General features: G+C 33.0%; 1 protein-coding gene across 38 annotated transcripts in view; it reads right to left on the reverse strand.

The window, feature by feature from the left end:
* BAZ2B (bromodomain adjacent to zinc finger domain 2B) overlaps positions 1-25404 on the reverse strand; it is a 326925-nt gene that overhangs the window by 76789 nt on the left and 224732 nt on the right. For 15 of the 38 annotated variants that reach the window (XM_043576798.1, XM_043576803.1, XM_043576795.1 and 12 more), the window contains 8 exons: positions 24800-25093; positions 23553-23613; positions 22658-22766; positions 22306-22407; positions 10760-10970; positions 5731-5823; positions 5554-5615; positions 1161-1226 (listed from right to left, as the gene is read on the reverse strand). In XM_043576798.1, the coding sequence (XP_043432733.1) occupies positions 1161-1226; positions 5554-5615; positions 5731-5823; positions 10760-10970; positions 22306-22407; positions 22658-22766; positions 23553-23613; positions 24800-25093 (998 nt within the window). The remainder of the gene's footprint in view (positions 1-1160; positions 1227-5553; positions 5616-5730; positions 5824-10759; positions 10971-22305; positions 22408-22657; positions 22767-23552; positions 23614-24799; positions 25094-25404) is intronic. The other 23 variants (XM_043576806.1, XM_043576805.1, XM_043576802.1 and 20 more) reach the window with 3 other exon arrangements.

Consider the following 25404-nt stretch of genomic DNA (forward strand, 5'->3'; position numbering starts at 1 on the left):
AAATCTGTTCCTCACATGATTTAAATGACACATTAAATCTCATTTTCCCTAGCTGTGCCATGTGGTTAATTAAAGGTTTTTTTTTTTTAAATAGGATGGAAACATATTTCATGAAGCATATTTTGATTATTAAGATTGTGCCATCAAATTTGAGCTTCACAATCTTAAAGTCTTTAACTATCTTGTAGTTTTATAACTATCCAGTAGTTATTATCAGTTTACTTTAAGATAAGCATATTTACTATTTGGGAGGTTTTAAAATTAACTTGAAGGCCGTAAGGAAATATCTGTATATTTCTGGATGGAAAAAAACAAACAGAAAACCTCAATTATCTGGGGTCCTCAGAATTGTTTTACATAGAAAGAGTTTTCTGAATAGCTGAGAGGTTATAATAATTTTAAACATTAAAAGTTTATTTTTACCCTTATGGATGAAAATAATTTTGAGACCTATGCCTGTTTAGACATAGTACCACTAAACATAATTTAGCTTTTTCTTGATGACTCAGGACAATTGTTCTGAACATCAGTTATTATACTACACAGTTCAATAGAGTAATGTATTTTGGCCATTAAGGTGTTGAAAATTGCTTGCTATTCAACTAAAAATTACATGCTGTTGCTAGGTTTTTTAATTCCTATATATGCGGGTTGGAGTTTTTCTGCATTTTTCCCTTGCTGTCTTTTGGCTATTACTTCTGCTGTTGCCAACATATGTCTTTAGCCCTATTCCAGTAGCTTCAGGGGAAGGATATATTAGAAACCAGAAAATCAAGCTAGTTAAACTGTTTCTACATTTAAAATTTACTTTTACTTTTGTAATGTTTTATTTCTAAATTAAAAATAAATATCTAACTATATGTCCTAACGAGTTTTCTAAAAGTAAAGAATATGAGTTTTAGCACATGAACTTTATGACAACTATATTGTCTGCTCAGAGGTTTCCTCTTTATTTTGTCTTATTTTCTGGGTTTTTATTAGACTAATTAGGATTAGATCAGCTTGCTACCTAAATATGGTTCAGATAAGATCTTACTCTGCATTACTTTTAAAGAGAATTTCTGATGAATGTATTAATTTATATGAGTGAGAGAATATGTGGGTAAAATTTTTATTTTTGCACACTTTAAGATATATTATATCAAATTTAAGAGCTCTACCTCTAGAATTTGCTGGGCTCGAAGTTCTTTTTCCATTCTGATTTGTTGTATTCTTTTAATTTTTTCCTGTAGAAAAAGTTATAATTTAAGACAATAAATATGTAGATGAACACATTTAAGCGGAATGAAATTAATTTAAGGTAAGTACACATTTACCAAAGGTTGCCCATGCTGGATCTAAAACTTAATGATTTAGCTTAGCATCACAAATATATATATTCATGTCTTAATAGGATTTTACAAAATTTCTCAAAACAATTTATAAAATACAAGTTCTAACTAAGTATATAGAAGCCAGGTAAACCAAGGTAATTAAACTCATTTAGCCTGTTTGCAAGCATAAGTAATACCTACTTTGAAATAAATATAGGTCAGAATGATCAGAAAAAATAATACATCAGGAATCAGAAAACTTAAAGCTAGTTCTGAGTTACTGTCATTCATTACATGATCTTGAACATATAACTACTCTTGTATAAAACAGGGAGAAGTGCTTACCCTTTACTCACTATGTCATGACACAATTACAATTCTTAAAAAAGTGTATAGTGCTATACAATTGTAATAGATTAACAATTTTTTCCATACCATAATTTCTTATTTCACATAGTGAATAACATGATAACATCACATTACAATAAGCTAAATTCAGAAGTAATCTAACATTATTTTAAAATGGGTCAACTACAATTTAACATTGTAAGGAATAATTCACACAACCTACTAGGTATTCACGTTGTCTAAATTTAATGTTCTAGTTATTGTTTTAGAATTCAGTGATCATGTAAATTTTGATAAGAATTTTACAGCTGATTTAAAATGATGCCATATGCTATAAGCACATTGTTAACAATTTCATGTTCATAAATCCCTTTGAAATTCCCAAATTGGCCCTGATAAGAATACGTAGTTTAAAAAAACCCAAAAAAACAAAACAAAAAAAACCCCACCAACCCCAATTGTCCTGCTTGCAAATTGCACTGTTCCTAGGATTTCTAGAACCAACCCATTTTACACTGCTTTCTGTTACAATACCTACTCCAATCTCTGGATGCTAGTGTACCTTTTGAAGCTATGCTTTAACATGTTGTTTTTTTATTAAATTATTTTTTTAATTTTTATTTAATTTATTTAACTTACGTCCAAGTTAGTTAGCATATAGTGCAACAATGATTTCAGGAATAGATTCCTTAATGCACCTTACCCATTTAGCCCATCCCCCCTCCCACAACCCCTCCAGTAACCCTCAGTTTGTTCTCCATATTTATGAGTCTCTTCTGTTTTGTCCCCTTCCCTGTTTTTATATTATTTTTGTTACCCTTCCCTTATGTTCACCTGTTTTGTCTCTTAAACCCCTCAAATGAGTGAAGTCATATGATTTTTGTCTTTCTCTGACTAATTTCGCTTAGCATAATACCCTCTAGTTCCATCCACATAGTTGTGAATGGCTGCTTTAACATGTTTTTAAACTTACTCCTTTTTTTCCTCATACTAATGTTATTGATTCCCTGCAGGGCTCTCTACTGCAGGAAAAGGAGATTTCTGAAATTACTGTTCTGATTTTAGAAGACTGATCACATTCCATAATTTTGTTTTTGGTGATCCTACTTGGTATTGAATATTAATTATAGCTTGCCAAACATAAAAACCCAAGAGTATCTTTTATTTCATTCCAGTCTTAGAGAAGGCTGTACTTGATCCACACTTGATATATTTATTTAGTTTAGAACTTGAGACCTAAGTAAAGCACACTTGTGATTTAATTTTCCTGCTCTTGTTAATCATAAGGTTATAAATTGGTATATTCTCAAGTCAGCAAAAGTGATTTATTATTTTCTTAGGCACAGAGATAGGTATGGAATCTTGGGCTTAAGTTCAACTCAGAGCTTTATCTTAGCTGTCCAAGTGATTCATATATATGTACATATATTTGGTAGTGCTGTCATTAGCATTAGCAGAGATAAACCTTGTTTATAAATTATTATAATATAAGTTCACCTTATAATATTGAGTACCCCATCACTGAACTGGGCACTTTACTTAAAATATCTTAATGATCATTAAAAAAAAAAAACACATGGGGCGCCTGGGTGGCTCAGTTGGTTGGGTGTCTGACTTTGGCTCAGGTCATGATCTCGCGGTCCGTGAGTTTGAGCCCCGCGTCAGGCTCTGTGCTGGAGCCTGTTTCGGAGCCTGTGTTTCCCTCTCTCTGACCCTCCCCCATTCATGCTCTGTCTCTCTGTCTCAAAAATGAATAAATGTTAAAAAAAATTTTTTTAAAAACACAAAAACAAACAAAAAACAACAGGGGCGTCTGGGTGACTTGGTCAGTTAAGCATCTGACTTCCGCTCAGGTCATGATCTCATGGTTCATGGGTTCGAGCCCCACATTGGGCTCTGGGCTGACAACTCAGAGTCTGGATCCTGATTCGAAGTATTTGTCACCCTCTCTCTCTCTGTCTTTCAAAAATAAATAAATGTAAAAATATTAAAAAAAAATAAAAACAAAAACACAGGAGTTGTGATTATCTTTTTTTTTTTTTTTAACCTAAGAGAAAATTGAAATTGCTGGAGGGTAAATATTTTGCCTAACATCAAATACTAAATATAGAGACCTGGTTAGATTCCAATGCTTTTGCTCCTTCTGCTTCATAATAATGCTTCTGCAAGTCTCTTGAAAATTGCTTTGAGGACTATATGCTGATATATTGGGGCCTACTAGGTGGAATAAAGAATCCAGACGATAAGAAGCATGTGATACCATTTAATCCTAGATCTAATGCTGACTTTAAAATAGGCATTGTGACTATGTGAGTAAACCCATGCTAGACTTTGATTCACTTTTTTGGCAACAACGAATAAGTCAAGTGGTATTAAAAGACTAGCCTCAGATAAATATCTTGATGAATATCTAAGATTAGTTCATTTGTATTCATGTTGCTGGAACCTTGGGACCCCAATGCTTTTTTGATGAGCAGCAAAAACTATGTAGGCTTAAGGTGTAGCCACTTTAAGAGCTTAGGTACACAAAACTGAACTTCAGAGGCTGATGAAATCTGGTGTGTCTCTAGGCATTAGGAAATAGGATAAGCTGTAAAAAATTAGTATTTCACTTAAAATAAAATATAGACTATTTTTACATATACATGGAATATATAATAAATATTTATGTTATTTTGATAAATATATATACAGTGCCTTTAGCAGTCACAATCAACAAACTAAGGAATGAATCTGAGTTTACAATTGACCACATTAAATTACAGTGAGGAGTATACCATATAGTTTGGTGTTTAATATCTGTCTCTTAAAAAGTGAACATCTGTTTGTGCCAGGCATTGTGGTATATATGCTACATTCCAAGATCTCGTTTAATCATTAGATAATGAGGTTATTTCCTTTTACCATGGAGGAAATAGAGACAAAGAGGATAATTCATCTAAGATGACAAAAATATTATGCAGCAGAGCCCATATTCAACTCTTGGCTGCCTGACTACAGACTAAGTTCTGACTCCCCATTCCATATCAACTGTCTCTAATCCCACATCACATCCAACCCAAGCCATTTATTTAGCAGCTATTTATATAATAACACAATTTACTTCATTTCATACTCAGAAAAAACTACTTTCTGTTCAAAATATTAAATGAATAGTAGTTCCCTCATTTCCTTTCTGCTTTAATGATTATACGAATACATGGAGATGGGAGAGTAGCTCACACCCTCACATCTTAAATGCTCAATATCTTGTCATGCCATTGCATGAATTCTTAATTCACTTATAAAAATTTAAAAATCATTTCACCTACCTGTACTTAATTTTGAAAACTACATAGGGGAGAGAGATTATAGATAGAAGATAGAATGTTGGATATGTTGAAATAGTGCATTCTTGGTTCTGTTTTTTTGTTTTTGTTTTTGTTTTTGCAGTAAGAATATTTAAGCATTCAGAAGCAGTGGAGACAAACCTTATTCTATAAACTTGAATTTAACTTTCTATGTATATTTTATGTATTTCAGAAGAAGAAGCTTCTCTTACTAAAATCTAAACATTTAAGCAATAGCCTTCATTTATTGATAATTAATTTTAAAAGTTTGAAAGCTGTTCAGATGTCAACCTATATTCAAAGTCTATCAGGATATTAAAAATACTTATACAAATCTACTATTTGGTAAGCTTTAAAAACTTGGAAGTATGAGACTTGGTTCAAAAATGAGGTGAATTTTAATTAATGCAAGATGACAACTTTCTAAGTGAGATCCATAATATTAATGTGAAATGTGGTTATTTCAGAAATCAAGATGAAAATAATGTACATATCTACATATGCCAATAAAGCCTCAATATCACACTTGTGCTTTAAAAATCAGTTCTAATGCATAAACGTACCTGTTGTTTCATAATCTTTATTTGTTCTTTTTGCTTTCTCTTCTCCTCAGCAGCCATTATTGCTGTGGTGAAAACCGAAGCACAGATATCATCAGCAAGGAAACAAAGAGGAGAAACTTCTTATAGAATTCCCCAACACTCACTCTTGATGTTTATGTTTTCATTTAAATCACCTACCTTGTTGTTTTTTAGCTTCTTTGGCAACCCGAGCCTGTTCCTGCTTTTGAAGTTTTCTCAAAAGCTTTATTTGCGCTGCTTGTCTGGCTATTTCTGAAAAACACAACATTTCAAGAAATATTATTAACAACTTGACATAACTGTTAACCTAGAAACAATGACTGTGTGAAACTGGTATCATCATGAAAGGACATAATTTTTAAGAAAATCGCCTAAGGTTAGATACCAACTGAGAGAATGGTGTGGCAGCAAATTTCATGTTTATTTCCCCTAGAAACTGCTAAATTATTTCACCAAAGAAGATCCCACACACAGAACTACACAAAAATGATACTTCTTTTAATTCTCTTCACAAAGGGTAATCTGAGCACATCGGTGTTTGGGTTTTTTTTTTTTCCACATTTTGTGTAATCCCCACTTCGTAGGAAAGTAGTAGCTAGTATGCAAAAATAGTGCTTTAGCTTTGGTCTTAAAAATAACAAAATACATGAAAAGGAAAAAGGACTCAAAATAGAACAAATGCAAAGCCTCCAAAACTCAGTATCACAATCAGCTATATAAATGGTAGTTTCTGAATCCAGTGACATTTTCATTTATGAAGGAGAGGGTCTAAATCTCCTAAATAAAGAGTACAGAATGTCAAGGGGTTTTAAAGACAACTTAGTTCTCATAATTTTTAAGGACAAATGCATGAAACTGGGATAGACTGACATGATGAGTGGCCCCAACTATTCATTCTTCCCTCTTCCATGTCATCTGCAATGTGACTTTGCAGTTCCTCTCATCAAGAGGTGACATGTATTTATCTTCTTGTCCCTTGATTCTGAGTTCAGACATGTGATCTTCACTAGCTAATAGGATGTTAGCAGTTGTGATAGACAAAGAAGGTTGAAAATATACTTGTACTCTTTCTATTTCTTCGCTTGTGCCTTGCTTGCCCTTTACTATAAAGACATGATTGGGCGAGGCTACTGAAGGTTGGGACACATGGAGTCAGATGACTTCACGTGTGTGAAAACACCCAGCCAAGATCAGCAGAGCTGCCTAACTTACCTCCAGCTGCTTTGATCTGTGCAACAATTAATGCTTAGTGTTATAAATTACTGAAATTGTGTGGTTGGTTGTTTTCCAACATTACTATGGCAACAGGTAACTGACATGGAAAGCATGTCATGCTTTCTTCTGCTGGCAAACGTTGTCAGCATATTTTTAACTATAAAAGTGCTGTATGGGGTGCCTGGGTGGCTCAGTCGGTTGAGCGTCCGACTTCGGCTCAGGTCATGATCTCGCGGTTCGTGAGTTCGGGCCCGCGTCGGGCTCTGTGCTGACAGCTCAGAGCCTGGAGCCTGTTTCAGATTCTGTGTCTCCCTCTCTCTCTCTTGACCCTCCCCCGTTCATGCTCTGTCTCTCTCTGTCTCAAAAATAAATAAACGTTAAAAAAAATTAAATAAATAAATAATTAATAAATAAATAAAGTGCTGTATCATAGTATCACTCATAAAATACCACCTTACATTAGACATTATTTTAAACTTTGTAGCAGATGAGTTTTAAGGAATCTATATATTATATTGAATAATGAATATTAATTACTTGAGTTCTAATTTTTTCCATTTATTGAACTGTTGTATTAAATTTACATAAACTTATTTAATCTTCATAACAATCTTATGAGATAGGCAACATTATGCCCAGTTTACAAAAGAAATAACTAAGGCTCACAAAGGTTAAATAACAAAGCCAAGATATAAACCCAAGTCTTTCTGACTTCACAGTCTATATGATCCTAGTTCTAAAAACCTTTAAGAAAAGTTGAGTGCCTTGAGATTTTAGATAAGAACTTAACCCTCTGTCCTGTAACAGCAGAAGTGACATTGGTTACTATGGCTGATTTTCTACTAATAAGACTTTAAAAAAGGGGAGGGGATGTAAAGCGTCTAACTTTATCTAGTAAACTGGAAGGGTTAATGGAAGATGATGCTAAAATATATCTCCAATCCTCCAATAACTCATAAATAACTTTTGAAATATTAATTTGAAAAAGATATTTTATGGATTAAGAAATTACCTATCCATTTAATTTAAAGATAAAAGTTTACTTTTGAAATAGTTTATTTTCACACAAAATTAGGGATATTTTAGATATACCACATTTTCTTTGGTTCTACGATGCAATTTTTAAACACAGTCTAAAATCAGAATATGTGTGACAATTGGCAGTACTTTTCTTTTGTAGTGGTACATCCTGAAATAATGGTACATTGCAATGACTATGGCATCTCAGATTCTATGACATATGAAAGGAAGAGGTACTATTTCATATCTTAGAAAATTTAAAGTATTAATAGTTTTGGCAGGTTTATTTATTAGGTCAATAGTCCTTTTCATATCAAAACTGCCAGATTCTTTATTTTCTAGAGAAATTAGAGAACTCTCATGTCATAATGCTTGGGTGTACATTCAAAATTTGCATTTATTTTGCTGTTCTGAACTTTACTTCAAATTAAGTCCAGTATTTCAGTCTAGGTGAGGCCTTGTAGGATAATATGACAGAAACTTCTAGAATACCTTCAAATAACCCCCTCAACCTGTTACTGTAGAAGCCTTTCAGAAATAAAAGGAGTGATAAAGTGATTCATTCCTTTCTTCCCAAGAAAAAAAATGCATATTTTACCATATATGCTGGTAAATATTAATAATTTACTTTTAAATATTTAACATTTATATACATGTTGAGGAAAAAACATATACATAATCTTGTGAAAGGTAACAGAATTTGCAAAATGCAACATAATACAACAAGGGAGACTTATGTAACAGAATACAAACCAATTTGAAATCTCAAGGGAGAAAAAAACATTTGGGTAAAAGTTAAATAATTACCTTTTATTTTGTTAAAATAAAATTTAGTTAATTTTCTATATATAAAGCTGCCATTTTAGATACTAAGTATTAATAGTATTTGTAGTAGATATTCAAGACATGCATGGAGAGCCCATGCTTTGGGTATCTGTTAATTTCAAGCTTTCTTATTTTATGCAAATAATGCACACTCATCACTATTATACATTCATCAGAAGAGTCAGTGGTTTATTGACAACGTTAATTTTAAAAACCCATCATTTATAGCTGTATCTCTTAATATATTAACTTTTTATCAACCTTCACTAATAACTATTTAGGGGAGATAAAAATAACAGAAACCAAATAAAATAACATAAAAAATTTTCACTCTTGGGGCTCCTGACTTGCTCAGTCAGAATAGCATGTGACTCCTGACCTTGGGGTCATGAGTTTCAGGCCAACATTGGGTATAGAGATTACATACATACATACATACATATACACATAAACAAGCAAACTAAAAAAATTCATTAACATACAAGAGAGAAAAACTTATATGACATTAAGTTACATGCCAGATAGTTAATTTACATGCCATCAGTGGAACTATGAATCAGCGCCACCTTTTTGGAGACAATATTTGCCTGCTAGCTTCCAAAACTGAAAATGCACATACCCTTTGATTCAAAGATTCTCTCTCTACAATTTTATACTATGAAATAGCCATACCTATAGAAGGATATGAATAAATGTGTAATATGTGTCTACTGCAGGACCATTTGTGGTAGCAATGATTGGGAAGCAGCTCAAATAGTCATCAAATGAGACTGATTAACTGAAGTATGGTAGAGCCATATGTGGCATCACTTTACTATTCAGCTAGTAAAAGCCTAAGGTTGATTTTTAAGTGCAGATATAGAAATATGTTCGAGATAAATTAGGTGGAATAAATTAAGTGGATAAATCAAGCAAGTTGAATAGGATGTACTTAAGCTCATCTATTTTACAAATGAAAAGATATATATGATACAATATATTACATATGTATATGTACACATATATTGTGTCACATGACTGTGTGTGTGTATGTAGGAGTGTGTGTACACATTTCTGGATGGATTTATAAAAAACTGTTAATAATGATGCCGCTCATGAGTGTCTTTTATTTTAAAGTGAGTGAGAACAAGTGTCTTATTTGTAAAGCATTCTATTCTTTGAGTTTTGTTGTGGGTGTTTATTTTATAATAAAAACAAAACAGCTCCAAAGAAGTCAATATTATGATAGTGTTTACAATAAAGAGAAATAAGTCAAGATTTTCTTCCGGAAAAAGAAAAACCATGCAAAGAAGTAAAATCCTGTTAGTCTTTCAATTTTTATTATCAAGCCTTTATTTTATATTGATTTATATGTTTTTATATATGCTTGTGAATATAAGACACCAATACATCTCTTTTGATGTATATTCAGATAGCCTTAAGAGGCTTCACATTTGTACCTAGTTACTCAAACTCATACAGAACTCTTTTATTTTAGTCAGCTTTCTGTGTCAGACATAGCATGGTAACTTCATGCTGATAATTTATGTGTAGCTTTCAGTTACAATACATTTGAGGTTATTATGAGCACTTTGTGCTTGAAAAGTAATACTTTCTGGTGATCTTAAAATAAATTATGATTTAAATCTATTAGTTGGCCATTTTGAAAATGTATGTGATATATCGAGACTACAAAGAACCCAAACTAAAAAGACTGGGGTTACTTACCAGTAATTGGAGTTCTCTGACTGAAAATTTACTCCACAGATCCACATATTTTGGAGTTATTCCCTTGTACCACCTCAAGGAATCGGGAGCTGTTAAAATGAGAATTTCCAGAAGGTTGGCACCACCTTAAGGCATGTGCCAAGTGCTGGGTGATTCCCTTTCTGTGCAAGCCTTGAAAGCTTATCCCCCACCTTTGTACTTCTAAACACACAAGATCTGATGTGTTTATGAGTATGGCTCTTGAAAGGAGCTTACCTAATCAAAGAACTCCAGTTACCAGTGAGATTCCTTATTTTCTCATTTTTATTCTAACACAAATATCTACTTTTCAGAAAGTGAGAGCAGTATCATTCATATTCAAAAACATAAGAAATGCGTAGACATATTAGTATGATCATTACAGTGTCATTCTATCTCTTACCTTGAGCTTGCAGTTTTCTTAGCAATTTGGCATCTGTGTTGTCTAGAAACTCAGCACTTCCCACGTTTGGAGGCCGACCCTTCCGACGTCTCATCCTGGATTCCTCTCTTGCTCGCTGTCTATCTGGATTTGGTGGTCTTCCTCTACGGCCTTCCATTGCCCTGATACGGGGAATGACATCCTCTTCTTTCAAAAGACACCACTGCATTCCCTTTTAATTAACATTTTACAGAAATAATATATTAAAAGAAAAATAAACACAAGTGATCAACATGTCAGAAAATTCTATGTAAATTCAGATATTCTGAAATTTACAAAGCTAGTATAAAGCTTAGAAATTTTAATTTTTAATTATATTTATATCTATAATTGTTCATGGCCTTTGTCATATCTTTGGTTTTCTTACTTTAATGACTTCAACTTTAAATAGAGATCTAGATCTATAAAAATATATTTATAAACATATGTATCCATAAACCCATAGAGATATATCAATCACATTTCCAAACTGTAATGACCATAAAGTTGACAGATATTTGAAAATATTAGTTGTGTGATGACACCCCTATGGATTGTTTTCTTGTATTATCAGTTCAACCTAGCATGAAGCTATCCAAATAACTGAAGGAAGTTTCTCTTTATAGAAATATTACAGGGTGCGTGGGTGGCTCAGTCGATTAAGTGTCCTTAAGTGTCTGAGTTCAGCTCAGATCATGATCTCATGGTCCATGGGCTCGAGCCCCAGTTGGGCTCTGTGCGACAGTTAGGAGCCTGGAGCCTGCTTCAGATTCTGTGTCTCCCTCTCTTTCTGCCCCCCCCCCCCGTCATGCTCTGTCTCTCAAAAATGAATAAACATTAAATAAAAAAAAAAGAAATATTACAGATAATAAATCAAGAAGGAATGTAATACCTGATGAATTCAGGGATCTAAGCATTGAACCTGAATGGTTGTCAATCACCAGAAAGAGAGACCACTAGGTAAACATCAGCCTTCTAATGGGGGTTCACTCCATCACCTATAAATTAATCCTGCCCTCTACCAAATGAATCAAACCTAAATGTGATGAGGTTTCTGGACCTAATTACTATAACTTTACAGGAAAAATAGGATAAGAAGTGTATGTTAAACTACATAGCAAAATTCAGTCTGTAGGAAATTCTACAAATTACTCAGTTTTTTTGAGAAATAAATTTTAAGGAAAAAAACCTGTAAGATTAAAGGAGACTTAAAAGATGTATCAAATACATTTTATCTAAATATTGATTCAAATATAAAACCTTCAGAAAACTAGAATAATTAAAGAACTGAAACTGTGAACAACGCCTAACATTTGATGGTATCCAGAAATTATAATTTTAAAGTGTGATAATGGTACTCTTGTAAAAAACAAGAGTCCTTATCTTCTAGAGATACATATTGAATATTTTACAGATAAAACAAGACATGTAAGATTTGCTTCAGCAAATGGAAAAGTAGAAGCAGATGGGGACATATGTAAAACAATACTGGCTATATGATTTCTAAAGCTGATGATGGGTACATCGTATATATTACATATTTGAGATTTCCCATTATAAGTCACCAAGAGAAACACATAAACTACCATAATGCTAATGCATTATAGGAATAATACTGCTCAGTGCATAGATACAATCTGAGTCTGGTTTTAATTATCCTCAATATGTCAATCAAAACAAATACACTGTTATATTACCTTCTTATTGTCTAAAGTAATATGTTCAGATAGAAGAATGGCACCCTTTTAAAATAGTTTTATTTCTTACTTCTTCTTTAAAAATATTTATTTTGAGAAAGAGAGAGAGAGACAGAGAGAGAGAGAGTGTGGGTGTGTGTGTGGAAGGGGCAGAGGGAGAGTATGAGAGAATCTCAAGCAGGCTCCGTGCTGTCAGCACAGCCGAAGATCATGACCTGAGCTGAAATCAAGAGTTGAATGCTTAACCAACTGAGCCATTCAGGTGCCCCTGTTACTTAATTTTTTAAGAGATAATTTCTCTAGGGGTGCTTGGGTGGCTCAGTCAGTTAAGCTCTGACTTTGGCTCAGGTCATGATCTCACAGTTTGTGGGTTCAGAGTTCTGCATCAGGCTCTGCACTGACAGTGTGGAGCCTGCTTAGGATTCTCTCTCCCCCCTCTCTGCTCTGCCCCCACTTGCACATGCTCTCTCTCTCTCTCTCAAAATAAATAAATAAACTTAGAGAGAGAGAGATAATTCCTTTAATATGAAGGTTAGGGAAATTTTCAAAATGTGCTTTCTTCTTAAAAGAATGTTAAACTAGGAATTTAGCTTGAACCACTGTAGTCAGTTCTGCAACCAAAAACAATAAAAAGTTGTTGAGTTACTTTTTATTCCATGATTCCTAATCTGGGGCAAGAAATCTTGATTATCTCATTCAATGGGTATTAAAAATACAAATACTACTCCTGCTACCATCCTGGATGAGAGTTACATCCCACATTGCAAGCACTGTGCTTTGTTCCAGGCATTTTCAATACATTCATGTTCACAACACTTCTAATATGGTGGGTTTTATTGTTCCAACATTACAACTGAGGGAATTCACACCCAGTAAGGTTAAATAATTTCCTGAGGTACAGAGGCAACAAGGAATAGAACTGTATTTTGAACCTAGACTATCTCACTCTAAAACCTGGGCTCTTAACCTCTACATGTAATTGATTGATGTTACAAAGATGTTTTTATATTTGATAAGTGACTGACAACAATATTCAGCCACGAAAGCATGCATGACCAAGATTATGTCACAGAAGAATTGTGTCAAAAAACCCAAATGAATATAATCCATATTTGTATGTTAAAAATAATATCTATACTAATTATTTGCAGTAATTCTCATGTGAAAAATAATTTTAAAAAATCTTTTTTAATGTTTATTTTTTGAGAGAGAGAGAGAGAGAGAGACAGCAAGTGAGTGGGGGAGGGGCAGAGAGAGAGGGACACATAGGATCTGAAACAGGGTCCAGGCTCTGAGCTATCAGCACAGAGCCCGATGTGGGGCTTGAACTCACGGACCTCAAGGTCATGACATGAGCCGAAGTTGGATGCTTAACCAACTGAGCCACCCAGGCACCCCTAATTTTACAAAGTAATTCTGAAGGAAGTAAAAATTTTTTCCTCAGATTTCAAATGAAGTCAATAGGAACAACAGTTCTACGAACTGTTTTTAATGCTACAAACCACTGAGAAGAAAGTCATCAAAACAGTTTTATGTTTACCAGTATGGGAAGCTTTTGATTCGTTTAGATTTTTATTTTTCTGTTATGCTTTTAGGCACCAAGGCAGTATGCATCACATAAATTGAAAAATAGAGAAGTGACATTTGTGACACTTGGAGAAGAGAGAGACTAATAAAAGAGTCTGTAAAGGAATCTACATTCAGTTTTTAAACTATCTTATTAATCATAAAGTAAACTTAAGCCAAAATTTAAAGGGTTTTATCAATTTATTTTTTTTATTCAGTTACAATTTTTACATAGTTATGTTTTATTCAGCTAGGAAAACATACCTACATCAAGAAAGGAATAGATTATGTTGGTGTCCAAAATTTACCAAATATAGTGACATTTTCATTTACATTTTTGCCCTCGGCATTTATAAAGTAAATACTTGTTAAGGGAACTGCATATATTGTGCTACATATACAGTCTTCTGACTCCTAGGTTTCAGAAAATGAGAAATAGACCGTAAGGAAAATCTGAAGCTTAAAATACATCCTTAATTCATGGAGTCGTCAAAATAACTGAGAAGGAAAAAGAAAAAGTATTTTTCTCGATGAATGTTTCTTTAGAAAAAGGAAACAGAATTTATATCACTTGATTCATATGTTATAAGCTTTTTTGTCAATAAAAAATTATGCCTCAAGAGAGTTAGCATATTATTTTTTCTTAATTTCTAAGACTAACATAGTAAATGGCTCCTGAAAATAATCTTTCTTGACTAAGACATGGATACAAAGAAAATGGATACAAAGAAAACAGATGATCAACATGATGGGGATGGTGACAGATTGCCTATTTTACCATTATTATTCTGCTTTCAAGAGTTACTAATTTCAAACTTTAGCAGCAACACCTTCATTTCTATAAATACTACAAAGAAGAAAAAAGATTTATGTTTTATTTCAGAAGACTAAACAAAATAATTAATAAGCATACTACACCATATTTTCTGCAATGCACTATGAAAGTAAAATATAAGACTGTAAGGTTTTGGGGTGCCTGGGTGGCTCAGTTGGTTAAGCATCTGACTTCGGTTCAGGTCATTATCTCACAGTTCGTGGTCGGGCTCTGTGCTGACAGCTCGGAGCCTGAAGCCTGCTTCCGATTCTGTGTCTCCCTGTCTCTCTGGCCCTCCCCTGCTCATGCTCTGTCTCACTCTTTCTCTCAAAAATAAACATTAAAAAAATTTTTTTAAAAAGACTGTAAGGTTTTATAAACTTGTGTTGAGGCACCTATTTTGTACAAGACATAACAGTCTCTAAAGGTAAATGAGAATCTTCTAATGTACCGTGCTGAGTTGTAATAAATTTGAAAAAGGGTTTAGAGGTTGGGACAAGAAGCTGTCGGAATTGTCCACTTAAAAAAAATAATGATGGTCTGAATTAGGGCTTGAGAATTAGAGTTGGAAAGAAAGGTGATTACATTGGTCTTTCAGGAGGGAGGACTACCTGTATATGAAAGAGAAAAGTCTGAATGGAGACCAGAGAGGTGATTAAAATTGGGAGGGGTCTCTAGGTAACATGGAAAAGGGAAATGATAGTGAGGTTTTCATCCTGAACTGAAGATACAGGATGAAAAAATACTTGAGAAAACCTGCAAATAAAATCATTACTCTCAGGTATTTTACATCTTAAAAACTAAATAGAGCTTTAAAAAAAACATTTATTTTAAATGAATAATTTAAAAATGTTTTCTATATTCAGAAATTCAAAAATTATATGAAATTGAATCTACATATGATTTTGTATTTCAACATTTCCATTATTCTTCATAAATGATACTCCAAAGTATTATTGAACATCTCATGAGCAATTTACTCATTTTTTCCTTTACACTGAATTGTGTAATTAACTAGGATCCTACATTTTACTGGCAGCTAATGTCAATTTGTGGTTTACCAGCAATATGTTCAAGTTTTAATGAAATGTATTCTCAAGTCTCATTCCTGCTTCAATTTTATATCAGAGTTTATCTTTATTTTGTTGCTCCCATTTTGTTTGATTTTACATACTTGTAGGCTGACTTATTTAGGGGATAAAGAGTATGTAAGTAAAAGAAGAAAACCAGTCCACCAAAAGTCAATTCACCGAGTAATCTATTTGCCAAGTCACTGATTTTTTTGTTGTTGTTGTTTTTTTAAGTTTTTATATCACCAAGACTTTGCTGCAGCAATTTCAGCATGGATTTGCAGTGCTGGGCCACTAAAAGTCTATTTCCCATGTTAATATTGGAGATGCCTAATACTTCTCCAATGCTCAATGTTATCTAAGTGAATGGATAAATTTTACTCTTATTTTTCTGGATTGGGACCTATTTCTCTATTCCAGTCTTTGACTCTGGTAGTAAAACAGCTGAGGTGAAGATTTTAAAGCTGGAGTAAGATATTTGATCTGTCAATTTTAGGTTTGTTAGTCATTCAGTGAATTGATCATTTACCAAATTGATTTCAGGCTAGTTTTCAGTAAATTTAACCACAGTTCAAGTAAACAAAACTGATGTTTTCACTACTTTTTCTTTGTAAGTGTACTTTCAGAATACTTTACTTCCCAATAATTAGTTTATAAAAAAGCTTTTAGAATGTGATACCTAAAAGGGAATTGATCTTAAAGACCTATGGTATATATGCTGCACATCACAGGTGAGGATACTAAGGCCTAGAAAAGTAGGTTTCAGTTTTTCAAAGCAACATAGGATGCTGAATTATCCTGACAGGAGTCTAAGAAAAAATCTTAAGAGCACAGGCAAAGTGAGGCATCAAATATTTTTGACAGGACTTCCTATTTTAAGAAAACACTAAAGCTAGTATCATGAGAAAAATCAAAGTTCTGTTGAATTTCCTTATGCTTATTTCATAATTTAGCATTATGTCTATATTTGGCTACTTTATGGTGCCAGAAGCAGGTAGTGAGAACTTTATGTACCATGAACTTCACAGCATTAGGGATTCTTAATCCACTGTAATCATATAGTTTATTAATATCATATACTAAATAGCATTTCAAAGATGTGAAAGAGTAAGATTATCTCCTGGGAGATGGGTATCACCTATTAAAAACCAGTGAGAAAGATCTGGTTTGATACAATTGTTCCACAAGGCTGGCCCTGCTTTCCAGTTACTCACAGTAGGTTACCCTCTAAGAGTCATGACCTTCAAATACTTCCTTAACTCCACACTTGGATTCATACGGTTGGCCTCCTAGTATAGGCCCTTGCCTAGCCATCAGAAATCCTACCTGGTAGATTAGTGACATAAATTTTCAGTATTTTAGATTTCTGGTACTGATCTTTCATGTTCTCAGTGTCCATATAGCCCCACAGCTATGTTGCATTAGGTGTGACAGTTAACAGCAGAGTTGAATTAGAACCCTGGTTGCTGACTCCCAATCTTTTGTTCTTTACTTATATGAAATAATTACCAGCATTATAATCTTTGCCAGAGGCTGTATGTTGTCTGCTTTATTGTGAAGTGTCCCTAAATTCCTTACTAATAAAACCCTGATTTTAACTTGATAGCATTGTACTTAGTGTTTTACCTCTTTAAGCCAGTAATCATAACTTTTATTTCTTTTGTACTTTTTAGTTTCTCTACAAACACTTGCTTTGTTTTGTTTTTTCAAAGCCAGGCCTTCAAGTTCACTTCTGTAGTGAAATGTGTTCACCGTTTTCTTTATGGTAAATGCCTTTAAGGAAAATTTACCTTGGGGAAAAATGCCTGGCACGTTAAGTATTTGCCACAAATATTTATTGATTAAATGACTAAGAAAAATGGTTCTTTTCAGTAAGAAAAATAAATATCTTTCTTTTCTCATGGTCTTATGCCATTAAAAAAAAATATATATATCTTTTAAAAATATATACATCTCAAATAGAAAAAGCAATATTTTCTAAGTCACTTTTAACTTGTTCCTTCTGTGCATTGTTTTTGTTTTTGTTTTTGTTTTTTTTTTTACAGCCTGAATACAGTAAACATTCATTAGTCTATGCATATGAACATACTGGTTGAAAAATAAATTTTATAATTATATTTATGTTTAAATGTTTTCTTCTCTGCAGTTCACAACAATACTTTTCAAAGTAGATTATCATATATTTCAAATAATCTGTCATTAATAAATTATTGTGAAGCCTTCATATATTCCTAATAAAATATGAATACTCTTTTACCTAAATATAATATTTAGGTAAATAAAAATAATCTTATTTTATATTTACCAACGTATACCTAGCTCATCCTTACTTTTTATTATCCTGACACCCAAAACCAAAATAAAATGAAAACAATGACAAATGTTAGGTTCAATAGGTTCTTTATAATGTGATGAAGCAGAAATCTATAAAAAATTTATTTACCGTATACTCTTTTCAAAAGGGTTTCACTGACTAACATAGAAGGTAGCCAGCTAGTAAACCATGGCCTTATAATATTGTTCATTTTGTTCCATGAAGCCTATTATCCCTAAAATCACAGTTTTTATAGAAGCCTGTAGGAAGTGTTTGACATGTAAGTATCAATAGATACTGACAAGTAGCTGATTCTATAAATATTTACCACATTTATAGACTGAAATAAATAACACTGATAATGAATAGAGTCTTTTCTCACCATCTCTTGTGTCAACTCTGAATTAAAGGCTTTTCTTTCTTACTTTAAAAAAATATTTTTTTTAACATTTATTTATTTTTAAGAGAGAGAGACAGAGTACAAGTGGGGGAGGAGCAGAGAGAGAAAGGGAGACACAGAATCCGAAGGAGGCTCCAGGCTCTGAGATGTCAGCATAGAGCCCAACATGGGGCTCAGACTCACAAACAGTGAGATCATGACCTGAGCTGAAGTCGGACGCTTAACTGACTGAGCCACCCAGGCACCCTGCTTTCTTATTTTTGAAAGTAATCATTTGATTGTCCTTTAATGATGAATTTACTTAAATTTCAATAAATGTAAGTTCTCATACCTCTCATCCCACTGTATTATATCCAAAGTTAGTCAATATTTTCAGATGCTTGCTGTTAATAAATATATGCATACTCTCTCTTAAGTTCAGAAATAATCTTGAGTTGAAAAATAACTGCTACAAAAAAACCATGGTTCTCTACTGCAGACTCGAATTACCTTCTAGTAGAAACTCCATTAATTTCATTTGTAAAAAAAATATAGAGCTTTGCATTACCACTGTTGAAATTTTTGAAATGCCTTGAGCAAAATAACAACTTACAGAACTAATGTTGGATACTTTTGATAAGTTTAAGAGGAAAAGGAAAAATATGATGGAGAAAGTTTATTTTTCCAATGCAAATGTTTAGGAAAGGGACTAAGAATAGCAATGAATCTGCAAATATTAAACACCCAAAATAGATAAATGGGGCTTGGAAAACTGTAGCAGTAATATCTGAAATTATGTACAACTTCCATGCCTTTGGAAAACTGAATGCTTAGCTTTATTAGAAGGGATTGAAGGATTTATTATTTTTTTAAGTTTATTTATTTATTTTGAGAGAGAGAGAGAGAGCATGAGCATGGGAAGAGCAGAGAAAGAAAAAGGAAAGAGAAAGAAAAAAGAGAGAGAAAGAGAAAGAGAGAGAGAGAGAGAGAGAGAGAGAGAGAGAAAGAGAGAGAATCCCAAACAGGGTCCACACTAACAGCACAGAGCCTGACGTGGGGTTCGAACTCACAAACCATGGGATCATGACTTGAGCTAAAACCAAAAGTCGGACACTTAACTGACTGAGTCACCCAGGCGCACCATATGTATTTATTTGATAGAAAGTTGCTTTTCACGTTGTATGTAATACAAGCAAATTTAGAAAATGTGAAACTTGTAAGAAGTAAAAAGAAAAAAAATGATCCATTGTATCACCAATCATTACATCTATCATTAAAATTTTGACACATTTCTTCTCAGTCCTTCCAATATGCAGTTTTGTTTTTCAGTATATATACAGTCATCATTCCCTTTCTACAATTTGTATAAAGGCAGACATATTGTAAACACATACAGATCATCTCTGCATAGCAACAGTGGCTTGGACAAACTATATTTTACATCTTCTACAAAGTTTAGGCATATCAAATTATTACAGATCATAGTTTCTCTAACAAAAATATATAATCTTTGTTCATATTCATAGAAAATTTTACATAATTATATACATTTCTAATTACCTATATCTTATACATTTTGATCATATATGGAAATGTATACGGTTCTACAACTGTATGTACTATCTGTATCTCTAATTAATTAACTAAACTTTTTTGGGTTACTTACCTTTAATTTTTGTTCTCTGAAAGTATCTTAAAACGAATCCAACTTACTAATTTTTTAAACTGACAGAAGTGCTCTCAAAATTGCTAATATTTCCCCTGAGCAATCTACTGAAATGTTGGCAGCTTAACATATTCTAGATTTAGTAATTCATCATATTTCCTTCATGAATTGATCTCTCAACAAAGCAATATGCATTTGGAAAACACTGATTATGCTTAATAAAAAGTGAATGGATGTCAAAGAACATTTTACTCTGCTTAATGAGGCTTTATAGATTAAGTCTAATTATCACTGATACAAAACTAAAAATCCTTTATGTATTGAACAGTAATTACCTTTTCTCTCAGAACAAAAATCTATTTAACTTAAAAACATAAGGATATCTTTGGCAGAAATAAGACAAGTAAAGATTTGATAACATGAGCCAAAAGATTAAAGAATGATTCGAATTTTTAAATAAATTATTGTCTTCTAACATTTTTTTTTGTGACAAGAAACTGATCCAGCATATATGGAAGTGGGTAAAATAACTCCAAAATTCTGAAAATCTGTTTGGTGACAGATTTAGTTTAAGTTAAACATTTTTTTAAGTTTAAAAAATAAAAAGAGAAAAATTCTAGAATATATTTCAGTAAAGAAGCTAAACCTCAAATAAATCTATTTTGGCATTTTAGAATTACCAGGAAAGAAACAAGTGGACTTGGACATAACTTGTCCCTTAAAAAGTCATGGACAATAATAAAAATAGGTAATAGGTTGAATGCCAAAAGAACACTGTTAGAAACCCTGAGTTCTAGTTATATCTCTGCCTGGTTGAGACTGTATGATCCTGGAAAATTCCCTTAATCTTTGAGCTCTCAAAATAAATCTCCTGCAGAATTAGGAAGGCCTTTCTTATTTCTCTAACTATAAAATTAGAGGGTAAGATGTGATGGAAAAACTGCCCACTCACACTAGAAAATATTTATTGCCAGAAAAAATTTCTTTGTGCATTATAATGGGTCAAAAGGGAGAAAGATTCAATCAAGAAAGAAAATATCAACTGCAGTTGGCTGAGCAATTTAACCTTTTGAAACATTTTCATGCATATGATCTCATTTAACCTCACCATAATCCTAGGAGGCAGAAGTAAAATTATTATTGCCTTTATTTTGCGGACAAAGAAATTGAGGAAAAGGGGGGATTATTCTGATGTTGTTGGAAATCACAGAACTATTTCATGGGTGAACAAGAATGGTCTCCTCACTCCTTAACTAGGACCTCTTTCAATGGAGCCGATAAAGTTAAAGCGAACAGTTAACCATATGCAGCTGAATCCAAGTAAGAAACAAAAGGAAAACAATAAAGGAAACATATAGGAAATGAAGTCTCTACAGTGGGTTCTTTGTGCTGATTGGTAAGGCTGTATACTTAACTCATAAGCAAAAAGGGAGTTATGGTGATATTTTCAGAAATGTATATAATTAACTAAAAAATTAAATTTCTGTAAAAAGCAGAAATTTTACATCCCTAATATTAAGGAACCTCCCTCCCTCCCTCCGCCCCCCCCCCCCATGAAAATGGATCATGTAGCATGGCATAATCAGATGGACAAGATCTTTCAAAAAAACTAAGGCATATTTTTATTCCCTTCTGGACTGACTTCCAACAGCATGTTTTTCCTATTCAAATTAATTTACCTTTCAGTCAGTTTACCTTTCAGGGAACTAATGTTTTCCTATATTGCATGTGAACACGCAGATACTTTTATACCTGTATAAATTATAAAACTGTTGACAAAATTAATAAACAGGAAAAAGTTTACTTAAAAAATTTGAAAAAGAAATCTGTTATGTCAAAGCTCCTTGTTACTGGAATATAGTGGATTGAAGCCTTGGTGTGTGTTAACCACAAAGTTATATGTATAGCTGTATGAAAATTAACTAACAAAAGTCAATGCTCCAGAGTGTAGTGAAATTTACTTCATTTAGGTTATGGTACTACGTTTTGTTTTAAAGACTGTACTTTTTAAAAAGTGGATACCTGCGGTCCATCTCTGGCTTCATAGAAGTCACCCACTCTTATTTTTGCACTGAAGCTGAAATTGTCCCTTGAGATATCCATTATTCCATTTCTGCTGAGATACTGAAAAAATCACATATTTTTCCACTTCAGGTTTTAATAATTACAACCCAGCTTTGATGTATAGCTTTCTTCAGGACACTAATGTTTTGCATATTCTAGCAAGGGGCTATGGGTTTAGAGAAGATCACTTTAGGTTAAGTACATTAGTCTCATACAAGAGAATATTTTCTGAGAAAGGAGAGCACTTTTTCTTTCCCATAAACATGCGTAATAGGCACCAAATGTATGTTATTTGGTGAAAAGTATGTACCTTTATTACTTCAGGGTATTGCCTAAGTTTCTTTCCACATGGAGCATAATATGCTACTTCTCCTTGAAGGCGCCCTCCAAAGTTTCTTATTCTTGTCTCTCTTTGCCAGCTACACATAACAGAAATGAGGGTTATAACATATTTAATTTTAAGAAAGCTTTTTTTTAAAAAAATTAAGAACACATGCTTTTTAGACACCAGGAAAAATACAAATAAAACAAATATAAGTCCCTAATCATATGACTCAGATACATTTATCATTATTTTGATTAACTAAGTAATTCAATGAAAAATTAATCAGACCCAATTTACAAATATTCAACTCCATTAAATTTCTTAGAAATCGTTAACTGGTATTACTTTGGGTTTTCGGACCAATTCAGTAATGTGTCAATGTGTACTGATGTTTTACACCTGAAAAGCTTTAAGTGGAAAGAGTAAAGTGAACTTGGCTCTCTGCTCCTCGGGGATCATGTACTTCTAATGTAAACAGTCTCAGTTCCACCTAAACCATTTTAGCCAAACTCTGGGCAAGTCCCCCCAGTTTTGCCATAGTGGCTTTTACTGTCCTTTAACCCCCATCTTCACAAAAACCTCTCATACTCTTAACTGTGTCCCAGCCTTTTGCCAATGACTCTCTCTTGCTTGCTTCTTTTTCAGTCCTATTCCCACCTGACTGTGTGATTCCATTCCAGATGCGCCATACCTAAACACTGCAGTTTGGATGAATTTCAGTTTTCTAATATATTAACTTCTTTGCCCTTTGCTCTGGCTCTTCTGCTCTAATGAATACCATGCAGTCTATTCAGTTCTTTTACTAACAGCAGAGAGTGAGAAATCAAACATGCACACATATGTGGAGGAAAGGCAACGAGAGAAATCCTACTTTGCATACCCATATTCCAAAGGAATACGCAGCTCACGCTCATCTGTTACTCTTCGCCTTTTGGAAGTGCCTTCAAGAAAATTCAGCCAGTTAACATAACAGATTAGCTTGTACAGATGATAATTTTTTGATAGTTTTGAAAATTTTCTTTAAATAATATATCTTAATGACTTGAATCATTTAATGTCTTTCTGCAACTTGTAGGTTATTTTTAGATGATTTTCAATAAAACACTGTATCAAGTAGAGGCCTTTTTTCCTTCTTTGGTCTGCATGACAGAATAACTGGTCTTTCTAAAGAAAATACAATGGAAGACAAAAATACGTAGCTTTCCTCTCATTTTGTATTTAAAGAAATAGCTAAAGAAGGAGGAGGAAAATAGAAGACAGAGGTTTCAGAAAACCAGATACAGTTGTTTTCTTTGAGAATATGACTTTTTAAGATGCTGAAAAATTTCAACAGCTGGCTCATACACTTAAAAATACTATACATCTATGTTCGTATAAATCCATAGTCAAAACTACTACCAGGTCTTTAAACCTAAGGGACAAATAGGTTATGATTACATGTAAAATTCTTTATAGACAATGACTAAGTTTCACAAATGCAAATACGTGCCTCTTAAATTAGCAGACTATCATGCTGGACTGTGGCAAATGAAAGCAAAACCAGACATTTGTAAGAAAAGAGTGAAATAAATAAAACAACATGATATTTTACTATATATCTCTATATTTCCTTAGCTACCAAAATAGAAATAAAAAGTCCTTTTGGAATTCATGTAAAAACTTTTAATGAAGACCTCTGGAAGTTTATAAAAGATCAAATAGAAAAAAAAAGATGTGGCATGTTAATGAAATAATAATGCTACTCACTAATACAAATGATATTTGTCTATATGTTGGACAAATACGCAATTGTATCTTAAGTAACCAAGTGAGCTCATTTTTATAAAGTACAAAAAAAGTCCAACTATCCATCAAATTCTAAATTCTAGAAGCATAAACTGAATACCAAAGCAGGAAAGTATTCAAAATCAAGAACTGTCATCAATCGTGTTCTTAAATTGGAAACACAGAAAAAAAAATGGTAATGGGTCATATCCTTTGAAAATACACATGGACCTTTCTTAGCCAACCTCAAATCTAGCTGTCACGCTTGATTCCAATGAGATCATCCCCAGAAAACTGTATAAATAAGAGTTCTTGCTATGGTTTGACTTCTACTTAATAATAATAAAAATAAAGTATAGGTACCAGAGTGTGGACTTGAAGTAAGTGTGGAAGAAGGTGTGCCAAGAAAAGCAGGTGACTGGGATTCAGAACATAAGGCAGCAGGAGCAGAGCCTGGGGCTTTTGCTATGTGGAGGTTACGAGGTGTTGGGTGAGCAGTGAGACTGATGGAAGGGCTTTTGACAGAGGAAGTTGTTTTATTCAGTTTCATTGACGTTTTCTCTCCTTCAGTATCACTATCTGATTCATCTTGGTCTTTATCATCATCATCATCTTCTTCTGATCCTTCTGTATCTGATTCTGAATTACTATCTGATTCTGGGAAGTAAAAGAAGCATTTGTATATTATAACTAGATAATCACCAACATTTGCAGTTTGTATCTAAATGGGATAGTTTAGGAATCAGAATCTGTGATTGAACTCAACTGAGCAACTTTCCTAAAGACTTAATGTAAAAATTACTATCTAACAATCTATTTGAGTACAATGTATGCAGACTACAAATCCTCAAAATTCATTAAAAGTATCAGCTTTACTCAACTCTTTAATCATAAAACAGTTCTTCTCACATGGCACTATTCACATGATGAGTTCTGCTTAGTGGCTTCAAAATCACTTTTAATTTAAT

This window comes from Prionailurus bengalensis, chromosome C1, assembly GCF_016509475.1.
Source record: "Prionailurus bengalensis isolate Pbe53 chromosome C1, Fcat_Pben_1.1_paternal_pri, whole genome shotgun sequence".
In the NCBI taxonomy this organism is placed as follows: Eukaryota; Metazoa; Chordata; class Mammalia; order Carnivora; family Felidae; genus Prionailurus; species Prionailurus bengalensis.